Source organism: Garra rufa, chromosome 1, assembly GCF_049309525.1.
Source record: "Garra rufa chromosome 1, GarRuf1.0, whole genome shotgun sequence".
Classification (NCBI taxonomy): domain Eukaryota; kingdom Metazoa; phylum Chordata; class Actinopteri; order Cypriniformes; family Cyprinidae; genus Garra; species Garra rufa.
The window spans coordinates 92587621-92609670 of record NC_133361.1 but is presented as its reverse complement, the minus strand read 5'-3'; the positions used below and the strand labels follow the sequence as shown (position 1 = coordinate 92609670).

The 22050-nt window shown below is 39.8% G+C and overlaps 1 protein-coding gene across 1 annotated transcript in view; it reads right to left on the bottom strand.

The window, feature by feature from the left end:
• Positions 1-17091, bottom strand: part of LOC141322199 (uncharacterized) — a 26411-nt gene extending 9320 nt beyond the window's left edge. The window contains exons 1-5 of the mRNA XM_073833415.1: positions 17040-17091; positions 16320-16370; positions 15057-15975; positions 13093-13192; positions 12957-13025 (exon numbers count right to left, since the gene is read on the bottom strand). Coding sequence (XP_073689516.1) covers positions 12957-13025; positions 13093-13192; positions 15057-15975; positions 16320-16370; positions 17040-17091 — 1191 coding nt within the window. The remainder of the gene's footprint in view (positions 1-12956; positions 13026-13092; positions 13193-15056; positions 15976-16319; positions 16371-17039) is intronic.
• Positions 17092-22050: the final 4959 nt, after the last annotated feature.

The window sequence follows — 22050 nt, the reverse complement described above, 5'->3', positions numbered from 1 at the left end:
CTTCTTACAAATCAAGAAATGATTTTGGAACAACTTAAAGTGATTCAGATGAATCTGCAAAAAACAGGCCCCTCAAGAGAGAAGTGCTGCCGCTCAAAGATGTGACTGCCCTCCTTGCTTTGGAAAAACGTCTCAGAGAAGAGTAAGACCTCAAAAACAAAATGGTAATAACATTGCCTTACCAAATAAAATAATAGGTTAGTTTATTAGAATTCTCTGTCACTTAAGTTGTATGTTGGACAGCAGCAATTCTATTCTCACTGATGGATGCACAGTATTTTGAACAATTTACTAGATCACCCAAATATAAAATTCATAACCTGTTCACCTGTCACGAGTTGTGCTGGTCAGACGAGACGGGAGACAGTCTTCAAATAATAATATACTTTTAATGAAATCCTCACAGGAAAAACACGGTAAATTCCACTCACATTGACAAACTTTAAATCAATGACTGACAGGGGACTGAAAAAAGAGAGAGACTTATAAATGGAACTAATCATGTAACTCAGGTGATGGGGATACAACAATAACGAGGGCCAAACCAAAATATCACAAACTGACAGGGTGAGACAAAGGGAGAAACCACATCAAAACATTTCTAAGACAAGACAGACAAGATACATGTGACATCACCCTCATGCCATTCTATGTTTTTGACTTTCTTTCTTTAACTATAGACAATTGTACTACATTTTTCTCATTTCTTTTACTAAATGGTGGAGTGAAAGCACTCAATGGTAGTGTTTATGTCCATTCTAAAATACCATCCTAAATTCCAACTTAGGGAAAAGTAAAAAATACCTTTTATTAGAACTGGGTTATGAGTGAGGTGTTGGCTTAGGTATTCATAATTTTTCAATTTTACTTTTTCAGATTACTACCTTAAGTGTCATTGGAGGAGTTGACATTAAGGATAGTGTTTGGAGAATTATGAAGCATTGTTTTACCAACCCCCTTGCCAAACAGCGCAACTGTCGTGGTATTAATGGACTGCATATGAAAGATGTAATAACTGGTAAGTGTTACATGCATTCATGTCATCAAACTAGGGATGTTCATTTTGTTTAATTTTCCTAACCAACAACCGCAATTTGTTATCAGAGCAATTAACCATTAACTGTTCAGATTAGCATCTTACACATTCTTAAATTTCCATGCACCTGCAGTGTTTGTGACAACAGAGAAAAACAACATAATATAAATAAAACAAATCAAATTAACAGACCTGCATTAAATATTTTACAATTAAATAAATTTAAATTACAAAATGAAAACACACTGAGTCAAGCTTTGATGGCATTTTTTTTTAGGGTTGCATCGATCCGATACTCTGGATCAGTATCGACGCCGATCCAAGCGTTTGGAATGGATCGGATATCGGTGATGCGTGACCGATCCAAATTCGATACCGTTAACAGAGTTTGATTAAATAAATAGCAAGAAATAATAGTCTAGTATATATACAAACTATAATAATTCATTCGAGAACACAATTATTTTAAAACATTGCGTTCTACCGAAGCAGTATGGGATTTTGGACGCAGCACAGGAATCAAAGCAACTGACCTTGACAGATGCGTTTCAGTGGCAAGAGAAACTTTCAAATCAGATCCCTCAGCTGTAAAAAAACAAAAAACAGGGCCCTACAGTGTGACCATTTCACTTGCATTTGCGACTGAAAATTACTACATGCAACTATGAGAAAATATTCAGGAGCACCATGTGCGACTGACCCGATCAGCATATTTGTGTTTGCGCTCAGGGGAGCTTCAAAGGTTTCTACTTTTTTTTTCAACGTTGAATAAAGTATCACAGACATATCTCACCAATCCTTTCATAAACAAAGTGTAGAAAGGGGGTATATAAGAGACGGACGGTGAGAGAGAGCTTTGTGATATAGCGAACCGAGTGACAGCTTTTAATACTTTCTAAGTTTGAAAATGAGATATTGTTTAATACAATAGTTAGATAAATAAGAAGTTATTATGAAATGACTTGCATTGTCTGACTATAACATTATTGCCTGATTTTGCTCTATTTCGTCGTCAAAAGTAGTCTGAAACAAGTCACAACTGAGCCGCTGCGCATCTCCATTCAAACACAGCGGTGTTTCGTTTATGAATGAACTTGCATTTTTAAACGAATCTAGTAAAATTATTCAATTTCCCATTCAAACAGAGAGTCACTTGCTTTATTCCTGAATGAACCAGCTGTTCGAACGAATCAAATGAATGAAATGATTCAGTTATTAATTCAGTGTCTTGCCGCCACCTGCTGGCAGATCTGTTCAGTAACTGTTATTTTTATCTGTAATATTTCTGTTTTCAAAATGTTATTTTTAAAACCTTAATCTTAATAAGAATTTATGAATTTAATTGCTCTCATGCATGTATCTCTTTTTCATCCAACAATGTGCAAGCAGATTTGTGACCCTGGACCACAAAACCAGTCATAAGGTTAAATTTGACAAAACTGAGCTTTTTACATCATATGAAAGCTCAATAAATAAGCTTTCTATTGATGTATGGTTTGTTAGGATAGGACAATATTTGGCTGAGATGCATCTATTAGAAATCAGAAATCTGAGGATTCAAAAAAATCTAAAAGACTGAGAAAATCACCTTTAAGTTGTCAAAATTAGGTTCTTAACAATGCATATTACAAATCAAAAATTACATTTTAATATGTTTACTGTAGGAATTTTACAAAAAATCTTCATGGAACATGAACTTTACTTAATTTCTTATTGATTTTTGGCATAAAAGAAAAATCTAAAATTTTGACCCATGCAATGTATTTTTGGCTATTGCTACAAATATACCCCAGCGACTTAAGACTGGTTTTGTGGTCCAGGGTCACATTTGGTATTTCTTTCTTTACCTAAAACAAATAAATCTTAATGACAAAGTGAATTGTATACATTCTTTAGTTTTGAAGGGAAAATACCCCCACTGATATCGGCCTGGTATCGGTATCGGCCGATACTCAGAATTTTTGGGATCGGATCGGTTTTGAAAAAATTGGTATCGTTGCATCCCTAATTTTTTTTGTCATAGCTTGATTGTAAAGTAACCTGTTCTATTCACAAGAAAGATTTGTATAATTTTATTAGTAATACAAAATAAATATATATATTATATTCCCTGTCAGGCGTATCCAAGATTAAAATACCAAGCTCAGTAAACACATTATTAATAAATAATGTACAGCCCGTATTCTGGGCACAGGCAACTCGATTAATAAAGCATTAAGCGTTTTACCCATAGAAATTCGATATAAGGAAAACGCTTTAAATGACTTAAATAAAGCAGTGTTTATAAAAGACCAGACTAAAACACATCATTTTTAAAGTCTTCTGTGTAAAAACAGGTGAGTCCAGAATAATAACCCAACGGGTTTAATTACGCGTTAAGTGATTTCCTGCCATAGAAAACCGTTATAAGTAACGCTTAACCTCACTTCATACTTTAAACTGTGTTTTAAAAGACCAAACTCAGTAAACACATAATTAATAAAACATACAACGTACAGACAATCACTGTTTTAATGCATTAAGCCATGTTAAGCTTTTTCCTTATAACGTTTTTTTTATGGGAGGACAACGGTTAACGCGTTATTAAATGCGTTGCGTTTGTATCCTTGACTCGTGTTTGTCTGTACATAAGTATGATTTATTAATAACGTGTTTTCTGAATTTGATCTTTGAAATACACTGTCTTAATGCATTAAGCCACATTAAGTGTTAGAATGTTCTGAACAGAATGAGCACTGTGATGTCCACCACCTTTTTTTTTTTAAGCTAAAATACATTTATTATGACCTTTTGAACACTGTAATAATTTAAGTTGTATTGTTTGCATTAAAGTAGTCTGTGAAGGAGATAACTATATATTTGTCTGTAAAGTTTTCCTCTAGGTGATCCAGATCATCTTGACCAGTGGATGCTCAACATGAAACGTCAAAATTGGACTCCTAACAAAGCTTCCCGTCTGTGCAGTGAACACTTCGAGAGTCATCACTGACTCCAGGGTACAGAGACCTTGTCTCATACTTTACAAATATTCAAGCAACAAAAATTTGTGAAAATGGGTGAAGTATTGACCATCATACATTCATTAACATTACATTACTAAATATTTGATTAGGTCACTTTTTACAAACCTTCACATTTCAGTGCATTTAATGCAAATACCCTATCATAGAGTGACAATTTCTCCAGAAAATCTCTGTGAAATTTATGTTGGGAAAATTATTAACCAAGTGAGACAGCAGAACACAACATGATTCTTTATCGACAGTTATTGACAACACTTACATATTCTTTTAATAGCAATAATAATTTTAATATGTAAACTGTACATTTATACTAGTTATAGACCTAATCCAGCTCTGTTATGAATAACAACTTTTTACTCGCAATGATGTCATTTTTTATGTTTCCTATTTTTTATGTTAGGGAAGGACATGCCTGAAGCACACTGCCGTGCCTACCATTTTCTGTTTCTCCAAGGACAAAGAACAACAGTCAAAAAGAAGACGCTTGATAAGTAATAATGAGGTGGTAAGTGCCTATTTCTGCTGTAAATAGTAATGAGGAGGTTGCATATGTAGCCAATGAGAGTAGTGCCAGCAGCCTTGCTACTAATCAGAGCAATGTCATTATGATGGAAGACACATCTGAACACGCGTTTGTTGCTCAAGATGTTGTGCATGATGACATTGCTCTGACTGCGAATGTGTGTGAGGATGTTGGTTTGGGTAACAACATTCAACACACAAATCAGAGTGGAAAACGAGCACACTCAGCATCAGGTCACTCTTACACTAGCAGCTCTGATTACTGCTACTATATTTATGAGTCTCCAAAAACACTTAAAAGGAAATCTTATGAGTTAAAGGAAAAGCTATGTGTAGCTCGTCAAAAGCTGAGGTTGAAAAGACAACAGACAGGGAGACTAAAGGCAAGAGTTTCTTCCTTAAAAAGTGTAATCAAAGTGCTTCAGAAGAAACTTATCATTTCAAATGAATGTGAAAGTCTGGATGATGTTCCCCGAGAGATCTTTCAGAGAATCCAAAAGAATAAAAAGTCAGTGTTTTCTGAAAACTTGAAGCAATTCGCAACTACACTGCACTTCTACTCTCCAAAGGCCTATGACTAAGAGAGAAGTTTCTCTTGGCTTTGCCTCATCCTCAGACCATATGCAGATTCTGGATTTACTGTTGCTTCATTCACAGATTTAGAAAGTCATGTTACTGAGCAGAAGAAAGTCAGAAAAGACACTGTTTCCTCATTGATGATGGATGAAATTTACATTCACAAGCAAAAAATCTGATCAGAAAAAAATCAGATTTTAAAAATCTGTTCAGAGCCTGGATGCTATTAATAATAAATAGTTTTTTGTTGTGTAGTATTAGGTTAATTTACCTCAAGAGTAAGCTGGAAACAACGGCCGGTTCCGCCTACTTTAGGCTTAAAAATTGCTTTTCAGAATCCTACGAGTGACGTCACGGACACTACGTCCATATTTTTTACAGTCTATGGTTTCAGCATTGATTAGTTGTCAGCACTGTTTTAAAAAACGCAAAAAAAAAAAAGTGGGCTTGGTGCGCTGAAGTGGGGAAGAGGGATTAGTTTACTTTAAAATTAAAATTGATCTATGGTTTACTCACCATAGTCATGTAATAAATTATATATATAAAATAGTGATTCGCTCAATAAGATAAAATCGCCAGTGTGGATATTGTATTGGCATTTACGACAAAAAATAGATGTGTTAATTGGAAATTGCATTTAGAAGCAGGGGTGCGTAACTTGTTAAATGGCAGTTTATAAAAAGTGTCTTAATCTACTTAATTGAAGGATGTAAAAAGAGAGAGACTAATATGTGCACTTAAGTTTAAAAGGATGAGGGTGTAATTTGAATGACATGAACTAGAAACAGGAATTAGTCTACTTTGAATGAAAATGCATGACAGTAGATGATGTATCTCAAATATTAATGTCACCTTGGTAACAGAGTAAACAAAGAAGCTGCTGCTTTCTGAGCAGTTTGTAGATGTTTCAAATAGCCATTCAGAGTTGAAATTTGAATAATATTTGACTACAGTTTAGTGTAATTTGTTAGCTGTATAATAAGGGTTTCATTTGTACAGTAGGTGGTACTGTAAATATTTTTAACAATGAATTTGTAGTTTTAGTTAAGATAACACATTTTTGGCGAAATAATGCTTGTATGACGCAATAGAACTTGCGATGTTTGAAATAAATGTCATCAACTTTTTTTAGTAAATTATATATGAGGGAAATGATTCATGGAAAAGTTCAGGGGAGTAATGTTTTTGTTTTACATGGAATATGTACTATTGTGTAGAGATGAAATGAGAAAAAAATTGTGATGGAAATCTGTTATATTTCGTCATTGTGAATTAACATAGTATTCTTTAAATATTTACTTTTAAAATATGTGTGGTTATTTCATTTGAGATTGTCTGACACATAAAGGAAGTATTTTTTTTAAATTATCAATGTTTCCTGTGAAAATTAAGCGGGATTTTTTTTTTTTTTATTACATGGGATTTCTATGACCTAGTGTCAGATCGGAGGTTGCGTTGACGAGGTAAGCAGTACTTTTGGTATTATCGTGTTTCAAGTTTACGCTAAGATAAGTATAAGTGGTGTTAGTTTATTGATTAAGTATAAGTGTGAATAATGTTTATGGTTAATTAACTGGGTACTGTGCTATTTGTCAGATAATGGCTGATTTTTCATCAAGCAAATTCGTTGCGATAAATGATGAAGATGTGGAGGCGGTTCGACATGATTTTCAATTGTCAACCGTAAGTAATAAATGTGGTTATTAGTGCAAAAATCGATGATTTTATTTGTTTTGTTAGTTGTTTCAAAATATTTTTTTTAATAAAAATGAATGCGCTGGTCAGTTTATTTACACTAGCGTACGAATATGTAAATATGCAAAGAGGATTATGCAAAATTATGCAAATGTAAAGGTTTAAAAATGCGACTGTTAGTGATCCAGTATAGATTTATATTGTATCGCCACTAGCATGGGCTGTTTGGAAGTTAAACGATGTAGTACGATAAACAACATACAACACAACAAGCATTACCCAATATTCAGTGGCACTTACCACTCAAATACAGATGTGTTACAAACTGACAACTTTGTTTTAACACTTCTTATTAATTATTTTTTCAAAAACTTGTAATTTACCCCAGTATTGGGGGTGTTAAATTGGAATTTAAAGATATTCTTTCATGTTCAGAATATAATTTAAGATATTTTTGATGAAATCTGAAGTCTCTTTGACTCTTTCATAGACAGCAAGGTAAGTACCACAGTCAAGGCACAGAAAAGTACCAAGATATTCAACAAAGTCACATAAGTTTTTGCTGGTGGTGGTGTTGGTGCTGACTCAGATGTGGAGTGATGACTTTAAACACAAGGCATAAGAGATGGTGCATGTGTTCAAAGTTATCATGTCAGATTTGGGTTAGAGGTGGTGACGCCATACTCTTGTGGGTACTGTTGTGAATGTGTGTCCACCAGTGACACAGTAGAGACTAAAATGTGAAATAAAGATATTTTGTTTTCTTTGTCTAAAATAGTATCCTTGTAGGTTTGTGTCATTATGGTTGAAGTAGTGATGTTATATAGAGTACTATGTGGATCATCTTGGTAGTTTTTTTGTTTTAACTGTGATACTTTCCTTGCTGCATATGGGATAGTCACATAGCTGTGAGATTTAATCAAAAATGTCTTAAGTAGTGTTGTGAAGATGAATGTAGGTCTTATGGGTTTGGAACAACATGAGGGTGAGGAATTAATGACAGAATGTGTATTTTTGGGAAAATTATACCTTTAAATAGTTATGTTTGTAAAGTGTCCATTAATGTATTGTTTTTTGTACCTGCAGTATGCATGTCTTGATACCGCAATGCCACGCCAGGAGGTATAGTCTCAGGCTCTGTGGGTAAATAAAAGGGCGATGGAGATGCTGGTTCGTCAGGTGCGTCTACGGCGTTGTGCAGAGCAAAAAGTTGCTCTTATGAAAAAAGAGCTCCAGGGTACAAAGAGCAAACTGGGTAATGCTTTACAGCAGTTGGAGGTTGCCCAGGCATCATTTAGCTGTGCAGGTGATGGTAAGTATTTGGTTTTGTTTTGTATGTTGCCAAAGATACGATTGTCATGGTGTTATATTTTTGTACTATGTAAATGTAATTTGTGTGATTTTTTGTTGGCTGAAGTACAGTTAAGTGCTCAAACCACTGATCTATAATAGACAACTGGATTGATTATGATGTTATAAAAAGTGAAGGCAGTGCAATGCCATATTGGTTTTCTGAAATATTCACACTGATTACATTCACTTAAAGGAGAAGTTCACTTCCAGAACAGAAGTTTACAGATCATTTAGTCATCCCTTTGTCATCCAAGTTGTTCATGTCTTTCTTTGTTCAGTCGAAAAGAAATTATTTCTTGAGGAAAATATTTGAGGAATTAACTTGATATAGTGGACTTCTATAGTGCCTCCAAGTTTGAACTTCCAAAATGCAGTTTAAATGCAGCTTGAAAGGGCTCTAAATGATCTCAGGTGAGGAAGAGTGGTCTTATTTAGAGAAACGATCAGTCATTTTTTAATCAATTGGCAATTTGTATACTCTTGTCTGTGTGAATGAGTATGCATAGTCTGTGTAGTCTGGGTCAATACAATTAGGGTATGTCAAAAAACTACCATCTCATTTTCTCCTTCAACTTCAAAATGGTCCTATATCAGTCTTTTTTGTTTTTTGTAGAGTGCATTTGATCTTTTTTGCATTTTGACTTTGTAAATACTGGGTCGGTACTTGAGTAGTGATGTAGGATGATTTTCAAGTTGGGGAAGAAAACAAGATGGGAGTTCTTTGACATACTCTAACTGTCATAGAGAAGAGAGTGTTTGAGGTTACAAAGTATACAAATTGTCAATTTGTTTTGGAAATGATCAATCGTTTTGCAAGAAAAGACACTTGTTCCCCATATGAAGCTGCATTTAAACTGTATTTTGGAAGTGCTAAGTTGGGGGCACAACTGAAGTCCAGTATATGGAAATAATGCCTGAAATGTTTTCCTCACAAAATATAATTTGTTATCGACTGAAGAAAGAAAGATATGAGTATCTTGGATAACAATGGGGTGAGTAAGTGGCGGCACCAAACCCCCAACTGCTGCCTGGGCGCTGCAGCGATAGAGGTATGGCTGGCCACCGCTGTGGGTGTAGGTTCACGGTGTGTTTGTGTGTGTGTTCACTACCCACTACTGCGTGTGTGCACTTGGATGAGTTAAATGTAGGGTACAAATTCCGATTATGGGTCAGCATACTTGGCCTCATGCTTTTCTTACATTTTTGTTGTGGAAGTGAATTTCTCTTTAAATGTGAAATATATTAAAATGCCTCCATGCAGGTTCTGAGACAAGTTGTCAAATTCTGCCCTCCAGGACAGTTTCAAGAAATCCTAAAGACTTTGGCAAGAGAGTTGTGTTGTCATTTTTGCTGCATATAAAAATTGTTTCTCCTAAATTATCATGTGGTTACTATTTCATAAAATCAATAACACGCCCAAAGCTGCATTGTGTCTAGCACCAACCCTCCGCCATGACAATATTCACAATATAGCACAGCCCTTCATAGATTATTGTTTAAACCAGAGGTCACGTTAACCGAACATTTTCCGTCATTGACGGAATGTTTTAATCAGTGACGGAAAAATCTGAAGGCTGTCCATCACTTTTACGGAATACACCACACAGAGGGTGATCTATTGTAATTTGTAACTGTAGTTTCCACCCCTGTCCAGTTGGTGGCAAATGCGCTCCAGTGTTCGCTCAGAGCACGTTATCCAGAACAAAAAAGAAACTCTTACGAATCCTTTGCTATGCGTTTGATTACACCAGTACCCAGTTAAGGCTACAGCGATCTATCACGCCACATTAGAGAGCGCCAAAACGGTATTTATTACTTGAATTTTTACGACCCTGTCCGTCAAAATGACAGACATTGAAAAAGTCAACCTCTGGTTTAAACATAACTATTATAACAAAAGCAAAATCATTAAATCACTATTTTATCTCTTTTTTCGCAATTTCCAAGGTTTTGGAGAAAGGACTAGTGGTGGAGGACATCGTAGTCATCGGCTTGTCTGAAGCCAATGGTGAGGTGTCCTTACACCGCATGCCCCGAGCTCCTTGAAGGAAGTCCAGAAGTCCAGCTTCCACTTCATCTGGAAGTTTTTCACAACCACAGTAAAATTTTAAAAAATTAATTATGTTGATGAACTGTAAATTCCCAGTTGTGTTAAATAGTTTTTTGTTTTTTTTTTGTGATTCCATTTTGTTATATACGTGTTATTTAATTGTTTTACACACACGCACGCACGCACACACACACACACACACACACACACACATACATATATAAATAACTGTTCTTTATGTAGTTTAATTATTGATTTTTTTTAATCTAATGTTAATATTATTTACTATGTCATATTGTTATTCAGTTATTTCTTCAGTGTAATAAGTGTATTTCACACACATTCTCTGTTCCTCCAATTTTTTTTGTAATTTGATCATTTATTATTTGTTACTGATTATTTAATAGTAATGAAGAATATATATATATATATATATATATATATATATATATATATTATTATTATTATTACAAAACCATTGAAAGCGTGTTTGTGTGCAGTTGGGTAATTGGCAATTGATGTCCAGGGCTCCAGACTAACTTTTAATCTGTTTCAAGCTAATCATGCTATCCTATGAATGAACAAATTCTATGTAATACATCTATCTAAATTTTCAAACTTCAGGCTTTTACAACTGCTTTAAAATTTCAAGCTGGGCTTTCTTAAGCCAACCTAAAGTTTATCTTGACAAACTTTATCTAGTTACCTGTAAAGGTGTGAAAGTCACTTGCTTATTTTGTGGATTAGCCACGTGAGCAAAGCGTGGGAGATAAACGTCCACCTCAGCGTAATGCCCGGCTAACACTACAGGCGTTTTAGCCTGATTTTGCCCCGATTTTCCCCTCCCGAGAATAGGAGCAAAAATCTTGTCAAGCACCTCGATCGGGCCCGATGTTTGGCGCAGATTATCTTGTAATGTGAGGCGTTCAAAGATTGAATCTTACATCTCCAGATCTGCTAGCACACAGATCGGGGCTGCCCCGATCAAATCAAACATGTTTGATATTCAGGATTTTAAATCTGGATGATCACGGCTGTGATTAGGTCAGTACTTTCAGAATAGCCAATAAGAAACAAGTCTACGAAGAGATGGAAGTGACAGCATTTCGAAAATGGCAACCGCGATACAAAATCGTTGGACTTTGGAGATGGAGGAGCGTCTTGTTGAGATTTGGCAACATGACTGCCTTTAAAATATTTCGTCAAAGTTGTACCACAACCGCTCCGATAAAGGAGAAGAGTTGGGGAGAGATCGCTTCCGTTTTTAACGTACCAGGTGAGTATAGAAAGCTGTTAGCGCGCTAGGCTAGTAAATGTAAACAAACTGTTGAAACGTCAGTGACCATCAGTTACATACATGTCTGTCAAAGATATGGTAGCAATTTATTAATATAAAACGTCCACAAACACTCTCACACACACACAATCCTCGCTCTCTCTCATTCACACACACACACACACACACACACACACACACACACACACACACACACACACACACACACACACACAAACAAACACAAGCAACAAGGGATGAAAGGCTGTGCTTTATACTGAAAAAAAAATCACTTCACTGCTGAAGGGGTGTATTAATAATAATAATAATAATGATGATGATTTATTTTTATTATTAATAGTAATGTTGTTGTTGTCATTTACTTTTATTATGCGGTTTGTTCTGCATGATCAGGCTTATGGCAGAAATATATAAATAAAAATCTTGGCTATTCCATATAGATAGATAGATATTTTATATACTGTTGTGTTGAAAAGTACCCACCACAAGTTTCCAAATTTCTATTCTTTTTATAAAATTGTCAAGTTTGTCCAGATTCTGCAAAGTGTATGTAAACTTTTGACCACAATTGTATGTTCACCTTTTTTATATTCTACTGTATTTATTTCACTCTTTTTTTCTTTCTTTTTTTGTAAGATGAGAGTACATACCCAATCAGTAGTCAAATCACCTCCAGCAGGTTTTGTGCAAGTACAAAGAGCACAACAGTGGCTCTTTCTGAAAACTAAAAATATTAAGATATTAAAATAGTAAAAAAGGGTCACAGATAACAGTGTCATTTAGTTCACCACCTGAGGATGTTACAGTTTCCTCTGCCATCTCCTTTCTGATTTGCTCCATATGTATCAGAGAAGGTGGGATGTTGAGTGGTTTAGGTATTTGTGGGAAATTTTGAAGAACCACTTTTGCCAAAAAATATATAATATATAAGTTTTCCATAAATTTTCCACCATTTCAGGAATTAACTATGCAAATAAATATTTTCTTGTTTACAAAATTGAAACAAAATACCTGCATGACAAATACTGCTGTGTGGTGTGTTTTATTATCCCTCCTTTCCACTTCACATCCGCCCAGTCTTTTTTGCTTTGACAAGCGAGCCTCATCTGAAAGTACTGCCTTTATGATAAATATAACACATAGGTAATATGCTTTTGTTAATCGTTTTTAATTTGTTGCCATTATTGCTTGCTTTGTAACTAAGTAGAAGAATAATTTTACCTAAATCTGGTTGCAGCATGATTACTGTCATCCTGCTCATGTTTTCCTGCTGGGTCCATTATAAATATTTGGCCAGAGGGGGGCATGCAGATACGGTTTTGAAGACATGCAATACAATTAAAGTTAATTTAATTATCAAGTAAGAAAAGTGGTCATCATCTTTTGTAGTTAAAAAAAAATCACCACAAAGTTCCAGTGGTTTCCATTCACATTGAGGAAACTTATAAAGGCCTTGTAGTTTCCAAAGTCAACCTTTCATAAAAGACAAATAAATACATATTGATGTGTGAGGTCTTAAATTGTAACCATAAAATTATACCTTTGGCAGACTCTGTCTTCGTAATTCATCTCTGTCTCCATTGAGTATTACACCAGCTACGTAATGATTTAGCAGGAAGAAGTTGTTTTCTTGATCCAGTCTGTTCAACATTACTTGGAAATAGCAAGAACAAGAACAGTTCACCAACACCAAATGTCCCCACAAGGATAGGAATACCAGTAGATTTTGACCTTGTGGGGACATTTCTCAGGTCCCCATGAGGAAACAGGCTTATAAATCATGCACAATGAGTTTTTTTGAGGAAGTAAAAGTGTGCACAATCTCCTGTGAGGGCTAGGTTTAGGTGTAGGGTAGGTGTAGGGCGATAGAAAGTACGGTTTGTACAGTATAAAAACCATTACGCCTATGGAATGTCCCCATAAAACATGTAAACCCAACAATGTGTGTGTGTGTGTGTGTGTGTGTGTGTGTGTGTGTGTGTGTGTGTGTGTGTGTGTGTGTGTGTGTGTGTGAGAGAGTGTTTGTGTGTGTGTGTTTGTTTTTGTGACATATCAGGACACAAATTGGTGTAATAACATGGGTATGACATAGGTATTACAAGGAGAGGGTGACTTATGAGGACATTGCCCATGTCCCCACTTTTCAAAAAGCTTATAAATCATACAGAATACGTTTTTTTAAAAATGTAAAGATATGCACAGTCTCCTGTGAGGGCTAGGTTTAGGTGTAGGGAAGGTGTAGGGTGATAGCAAATATCGTTTGTACAGTATAAAAACCATTACGTCTATGGAATGTCCCCACAATTCACAAAAACAAACGTGTGTGTGTGTGTGTGTGTGTGTGTGTGTGTGTGTAGTCTCTTAGCGTCCCAACTATACAATATATACAAGAGTTCAGATTGGTCTCACCGGTAGTCTTTTATCTTCCAAGAGCGCAAAACCACAAAGCGCTGGTTGTTTAAATGTCCTTTAAGGTAAGTATACCAAAACAAAAAAGTATACTCCAGAAAAAGACTCAGTCCGGCGGGGGTAATATCTCACAATATTAAAGTTCTGGGGCAAAAACACAGACAAATGATAGGTAGATAACAGCACAATGGGTAAAGGAAAGGAAAAGAAAAGGAGGTGAAGTGAGGCCAAGTATGGTGACCCATACTCTGAACTTGTGCTCTGCATTTAACCCATCCAAGCGCACACACACAGTAGTGAACACACACACGGAGCAGTGGGCAGCCATATTGCTGCAGCGCCCGGGGAGCAGTTGGGGGTTCGGTGCACTGCTCAAGGGACTCACCTCAGTCGTGGAATTGAGGGTGGAGAGAGAGTACATTCACTCCCCCCACCTACAATCCCTTGTCCTATAAGACAGTGCTCTTAGACAATTCTAAAACAATCATTTAGGAATGGTTCCAAAAAATGATTATTACAGCCTTTCACAAAACCGCCAATGTTGGTGGTAGAAGTGAGCTAGTAACTAATGTATGCAAATTAAACCCATTCACTGATGTTAAAATGCTAACAGTGTCCTTTATTGTGCTTGAATAAAAAAAAACAGTGCACTTCCTGTTAGCTCTCCCTTCAATTCATGATATACAAATGTGAAGTTCTTAAATCGTAAACAGAGCAAACACATTGTCCATAGTCCATATTATTTCTTGCATGTTTGCATTAAGCTCAGTCCAACACAATATAGCTAGTTGACACTGTAAAGTGTAGTACGGACACAACACATAGCTTTAAAATGTGAATTAGAATTGATAGCATTGTAGGAGCCCTGTATAGGATTCTTATTGAAATTCTTTAGGATTGTTTTGACAAGGGAACATTAAGCAGATTCTGAAAGGGGAATATAAACTTTTGACCTTTACTTTAATTGTGGTTGCCGAGAAACAAAGAGGTGTATATTTGTACAGTAATTTACAACAGCTTTGATTGTGGCCTATCAAAATCAAGGACCGGAACTGTCCATTTTAGACATTTTGTTTGAAACACTGTCCATGCTACAGGGATCTGTTAGGCTTCTCTTTATTGTGTATCTTCATGTGTCTGTCAAGGCTTCCTTTTTGATTGAAACTCTTTCCACACTGTTTGCATGAGTAAGGCTTCTCTCCAGTGTGAACTCTCATGTGAATGTTAAGGTATCTTTTATGAGTGAAACTCTTTCCACATTGTTGGCAGGTAAAAAGACTCTGAATTCTCTGGTGAACTTTAAGGTTTCCACTTTCATTCAAACTCTTTCCAGATTGAGGGGATCTGTAAGGCTTTTCTGTATTGTGAATTTTCATGTGAATGTCAAGTTGTCCTCGTTGACTGAAACTCTTTCCACACTGTTTGCATGTGTAAGGTTTCTCTCCAGTGTGAACTCTCATGTGAATGTTAAGGCATCCTTTACGAGTGAAACTCTTTCCACACTGGTTGCATGTGTAAGGTTTCTCTTCAGTGTGAATTCTCATGTGAATGTTAAGGCAGCCTTTCCGAGTGAAACTTTTTCCACACTGTTTGCATGTGTATGGCTTCTCTCCAGTGTGAACTCTCATGTGCATTTTAATGTGTCCTTGTTGTTTGAAACTCTTCCCACACTGTTTGCATGTGTAAGGCTTCTCTCCAGTGTGAAACCTCATGTGTCTGTTAATGCATCCTTTACGAGTGAAACTTTTCCCACACTGTTTACATGTGTAAGGCTTCTCACCAGTGTGAATTCTCTTGTGCCTTTTAAGGTATCTTTGTTGTTTGAAACTCTTTCCACACTGACAACAAATGAAACTACTCATAGTTTCTGTCTCTTGAGCACTTTGTTGTTTGGACGTCTTTTCAGACTCACAAAAAGGTTTTTCTCCAGATATGAAATCATGAAGATTCTCATACTGATATTTCTCTTCAGTTTCATTCAGTACTTCCCTTTCCTCTTTCAGCGCTGTTAGGTCTAAGGTGGAAAAACAAAAAGATAAAAGTTAACCCCAGTTTAATGGCACAAAGCAATTAACATCAAAACATGTAGATATGTAATGCAGACATGCTAGATCCTATACCAGGGTGTCCAAACCTGATCCTGGCTGTTCCCCTTCAGTTGAATCACTTCGACGTTACATATGGGATCTCGCTTAAAAGACCAATCATCTCTGAGCCTTATTCAAAAGGCCAATGAACATTGGCGAGTGGTATCTGCGTGCCAAACCACTCCTACGTACATACGGGTATATAAGATGGCGGCAGGCACACTCATTCAGTCTTTCGCATTCGGAGCCTCTATGCTCGAGCCTTACAAACCTTCAAACAGTAGAAGAATGAAGTTCCTGCTGCTCTTTCCTTGCTGTTTTGCTGCCGATTGAAAAAGAGCAAAGATCTAAAAGAGTGATTTCTCGGCAGCCGCCAGCAGGATCAAAAAAAAAAGCCTCCTGCTGTCCAGCGAGCAATCCCCAATGAGTGGACAGTGTGCCACGGTTTCCTCCCTGGGCAGACCGGGACTAAAAGAACAATTTTCTCACGGCCGTAAGAGTTCTTTTCAGAATGGCTTTTCCGCTGTGCGCTTCCGGGGTGCGGCAGTTTCCTCACCTCGCTGGACGGACATGAACGCTGCCTCACATGTCTGGGCCTTGATCATGCTGAGGCAGCATTCTCGGATGTGAACGCATGACCATGGTCACGCTGTAGTCTTGCCGCTCATTCGCGAGGCGGCTCCCCTCGTCATCGCGCGGCAGACTGTTGAACCGTCAATGTTTTTCGGCCGCCGTGAGACACGAGGGGGATCTACAGATCACAGTGCAGAACGCGCCGCCGGCCCCAAAAGCCCTGCTGTCTTCTGCACCTCAGCGTGGCCCCGTCGAGATGCCAGAGCAGTAACCCTCCCCGCACGCCGGGCTGGGCGTCTCCTTTGGCACTCCACAGGAGGAAGAGATGTCTGTTGCAGCATCAGAGGGAGAGTCTGAGAGCGAGGTGGACATCTCGGCGGCCCAGCGGAACTCTGCGCTGCCACCGACTTCGCCCTACGGCGCGATCCCTTGGTCAGGTACTGTCCACGGCTCTGGTCCAGGAGCGTCATTTACGGATGACTTTGGCACAGATAGCAGACGTCGACAAGGCATGCTTTCTTGACGCTCCCATCTCCCAGAGCGCCCTATTTGGTGACACTGTTAAGGACTTTGCCCAGCAGTTCTTGGCAGTCCAGAAGCAGACGGAGGCCATAAAACACATCTTGCCCCGCCGCGAAACTTCCACCCCGCTGCCCGTGGCCCAGCCTCCTCCTGCTCGTTGCCGAGGGCACCCCCCTGCGGCCCCCACTACATCTACACTTTTGACTCCTGCTGAGGCACACGATGGGCCCGGCGCAGAGCTGGCCACGGGAGAGAGGCGCCACCCGCGTCGCAGGGACAGAAAAACCCGCAAGAAAGCTGCAAACATCCCTGACGCAGGGGAAAGGTAGAGGTGATGGAGATTGTTCTTTAGGGGACGATGACATATACGTCCCCGCTCCCGGTGGAGGGCCGGGAGCCACTGTGCATTTCAATGCTGCCGTCAACCTCCGGGCCGACGGTACCCACTTTTTCACAAAAAGAGCTAATTTCCTCACCTCTGGGGCTTCGGCCCCGAGTTCCCTTCCTGAACAGCACTTACACTCCTCGGAACTCGTAGCCCTGTATCGCCAGCGCAAGAACCAGGGAAGAAGGTAAGCACTGCTATGTGCAGTTAGACTCTTCTTCAGGATGTTCATCCTTCTGGGTTCAGTCTCCTTCTTCGGTCAACGTTCCCTTGATACCCCTACAGTGGTTGATACGGACGGTATGGCTCGGTTTTGTGATTCAGCTTACCAGGGGTCCACTCAGGCACAGAAGTGTCATGCCTGCGGAGGTCGTAGTCCTACTGGCAAATGACGCGATCCAGCCTGCCCCTCCAGCTGAGATGAAGTTAGGGTCTTACAGTCCTTACTTCAACGTGCCCAGAAAGAGTGGTGGGTTAACACCCATCCCAAATGGAGCTCTGATCCAGTCCCTTCTCAGGCTGCCGGTCAGGATGCTCTCGACGAAGTGCATACGACTATGCTTCCGTCTCTAGGGCTGGGTTGCAGCCATCGGCCTGAAGGGCACCCGCTTTCACGCTTCGACTGTTCCCCGGCACAGACCCCTTTTGCAACCTGTTTTCGGAGGCCGAGCGTCCCAGTGCTAGGTGCTTCCATTTGGCCAATCCCTCCCCCTGTCCCCTCTTCGGCAGACAGGCATTCGCAAATCCAACCGTCTCGGTGACTGACTCCTTGTAGCTCACTCGCCAGTTCCGTTGCGGCAGTCCACCCACCCTGTGGGATGACGACTCCACCCCGTGACAGTCCAGCTGGTTCGGAGCTATTTCGGCAAGGCCCAGCCACATTTGCTCGCCCTTCCCGATTCCTCCCATTGCCAGTGGCCTTTTCTCAAAGTTTCACTGGCACTCAGCTGACATCCGGGGCTCAAGTACGCCCCATTCCCCAGTGAGCCTCCTTGCACAGGCTAACACACTGAGATGGGGTCTGTTCGTTGACTAATGTTCCTCGTTCCTTCGTGGAGAGGACCCACAGAGATGCACGATTGCGGTAGTGCTTTCCTTCCTGCAGGAAAAGTTGGAGTGCAGGCTGTCCCCTTCGACTCCTAAAGTGTACGCTGCAGCTATCGCAGCGTACCACGATGGAGTGGATGGAACATCCCTCGGTCGTGAGGTTCCTAAGAGGTGCGAGGAGGATTAATCCTCCCAGACCGCACCTCGTGCCCTCTTGGGACCTCTCTGTCGCCCTCCAAGGCCTGCGGGACGCCCCATTCAAGCCACTAGCGTCAGTCGAGCTAAAATTTCTGTCACTTAAGACAGCACCCCTGGCTTCTGTCAAGAGGATAGGGGACCTACAAGCTTTCTCTGTCAGCGAAACGTGCCTAGAGTTCGGGCTCAGCGATTCTCACGTGATCCTGAGACCCCGGCCCGGGTATGTGCCCAAGGTTCCCACCACGCCTTTACGCGATCAGGTGGTGAACCTGCAAGCTCTGCCCCAGGAGGAGGCAGACCCAGCTTCTGCACTGCTGTGTCCAGTTCGCACTCTGCACATATACGTAGACGGCACTCGACACTTCAGACGCACCAAGCAGCTCTTTATTTGCTTCGTAGATGCCAACTCCCTGTCATACATGTACCAGGGACAGCCATGCCCCTTAGGTGTTCGTGCCCACTCCACACGGAGTGTTGCCTCATCCTATGTGTTGGCTCATGGCGCCTCACTAGCAGATATCTGTAGAGCTGCGGGCTGGGCAACACCGAATACATTCGCCAGGTTTTATAACCTTAGAGTAGAGGCCGTCTCCTCCCGAGTCCTAACATATGGACTTCAGGTGAGCGGGAGGACGGCTGGTGTCGGCTTGCTGTGCCATTCCCAAGGGATCCGTGCACTATTTTCCAGGATGTAGCCCTGATACGGTGAACCCTGGGTCCTCCATGCCCCGCAGTTAGGCCTAGATGCGGAGTAGTTCCTTCTGTGCTCCTGCCAGGTCTCCTTCGCCCCGCAGGTTGTGGCAATATGTTTCAGTATTTTCCAGTAGTCAGCCAGAAGGCCGCTGTTTTCCCCATATATCCCTAAAAACTTATGGATATATTGAATTAACTTCATTTCCACATGTAAAGATCTCATGTGCTCCGCCCCCCCAACCTCTGCTTCAGTACAACTGGCATCCCTGTGGAGCCCCCTCTATTGGCCCTCAGGGTGTTTGGAAGGTTACGTATACAATGGCCACCTGCAGACACGTCTGGAAAGACCTGCCGGCACGTGGGGTTGTGCGTTACACGGCGTCAGGGTCGTGGCCTGTTCCATGGGTCTGTTCCCATATGTAACGTCAAAGTGATTCAACTGAAGGGAAACGTCTAGGTTACGTAGGTAACCCTCGTTCCCTGAAGGAGGGAATGGAGACGTTACATTCCCCTGCCCCGCCCCTGGCGTCGCGCTGACGCCGGCTCGATCGACTCCTCAGTGAAAACCTGAATGAGTGTGAGTGCCGCCATCTTATATACCCGTATGTACGGGGGAGTGGCTTGGCACGCAGATACCGCTCCCCCATGTTCACTGACCTTTTGAATACAGGCCTGATAGTGGAAAAAATTCCTGAGCCTGAACTTTTTTTTCCCTTGCCCCCCGAGGTGAGTGGGGTGGAGGTACTATGTATGCGACGCACTTTTAACTCATAACTTGTTGGTTCAGTTCAGTCAGATAAAGGTTTTTTTTTTTTTTACAAAAAAAGCTTATAGATTGGCATTTCAGCCTTTATCCCATTAAAATGAATAAATCAAGTATATAATGCATAACATTTATTTAAAACAATGTCCTAATTGTTTAGATTTTTAGAAAGCACATTAACTTCTTTCACATTTACAACTCTGTGTTTGCATAAAAAACATTGGTCGAGATTTGCAATAATCTGACCAAAAACAGCTAAAAATTTGGACGTGCAAATTAATTCTATGTCACGAGGGGGCGCTTTAGGAGCGCTGAAATATTACGGTTTCCCTAAGAATGGCTGAAAGCAAAGCAGCATTAACGCTGTTTTATCAGTCATGAAATGAAAATGCCAACGACACGTTTCTGAGGACAGTGGCTTCCCTTCAGATACATTCATATAAAGACAACAGTGCCGCGTTTTGACTTTGAAAGTGCAGTGAGCATATTTATTCAATGAAATCATTGCCTCTTAAAGTTTAATCCAGCTCTATCGCGATTCTCGTCTTTCCGTCCCCAACTGTAAGACCTCTTAAAATAATTAATCCTCTTCTTTGACTATTTAAAATATTTACCACTTTTTATGGCCTTAAATTTGATACAACTAAATTGAGTTTTAAGGACCCCATGAGCCCTCTACTTCAGGATAGCCCGTCGGGGAGCCGGCCAAATAATGTTGGTAGCCCGACTGGAAAACCCAATAGCTCCGGGACGTCGGGCTAGCGATTTTGCGAGCCCTGTAAATATGCCTTTATCGAAATCCTTAATGTCTTCCCCTGGCTTCATAAACATATCCATGAATTACGGTTTGAGTTGCCAGTAGGAGACAATTGTACAGTATGGGAGCTAAAAACACCTTCGCGCATGGAGCATTGCCTTAACCTGTATCAATCTATTTGACAAAGACACAAGGCCCGCCCCTTCCCTACTTCTGATTGGCTCATCGGCTAGAATGTGACTTGTTTGAGTCGTTGAGCGTCAAGCTGCTCTCTGACCTGCACATCTCAGAGAAATGACAGATCAATATCCGCAAACCTGATTTTTTTTTCCCCGCAGCCACAGTACGCCGGAAATCCGGCGTGGTGCCGGAACGCTATCACCCCTGTGAATAAGGCTCAGAGATGATTGGTCTCTCAAGCGAGATCCCATATGTAACGTCTCCGTTCCCTCCTTCAGGGAACGAGGGTTACCTACGTAACCTAGACATTGTCTGTTATTCAATTAATTAAATCTAGGAAATCTATATACTGATCTCAATTCTTTATATACTATTATATATTCTATTATATACCAATTTTATGTCTCCTAGGGGATAAAATTCAACAAATTTAGAGAGAGGCTAGGAAAAAAGTCAACCATCAGATGAAAAATTCGTCTGAGGTTTTATTAAAGGTCCCATATTGTACACATTTCTGGAGGTTTATTTTAGTTGTTGATGTCCTTAGGAATATATATTTGCAGTCTAAGTGCCAAAATCCATGTCAAAATATTTTTTCAGCTCCTCTTGTAGGAGCTCTGTCAAGAACAGATCGATTTTGGCCGGTCTAATTAATATTCATTAGCAGGCCATTACAGGCCAACCAAAGGTAACTACAGTCATGTATAGTGTAGCCTGCTGTGGCTTGGTAATACTCAACAGGAAGTTTCAGAGTGATAATTAATGTATTTTCTATTTCACCGAATGTAGTAAGCTATGTAACTGTTGCTTTATAAAGGCAGTGTTGTAGTGACAATACACGTTATCGTGCGACTCTTCACGACGAAAAAAATATATGTGCAAAG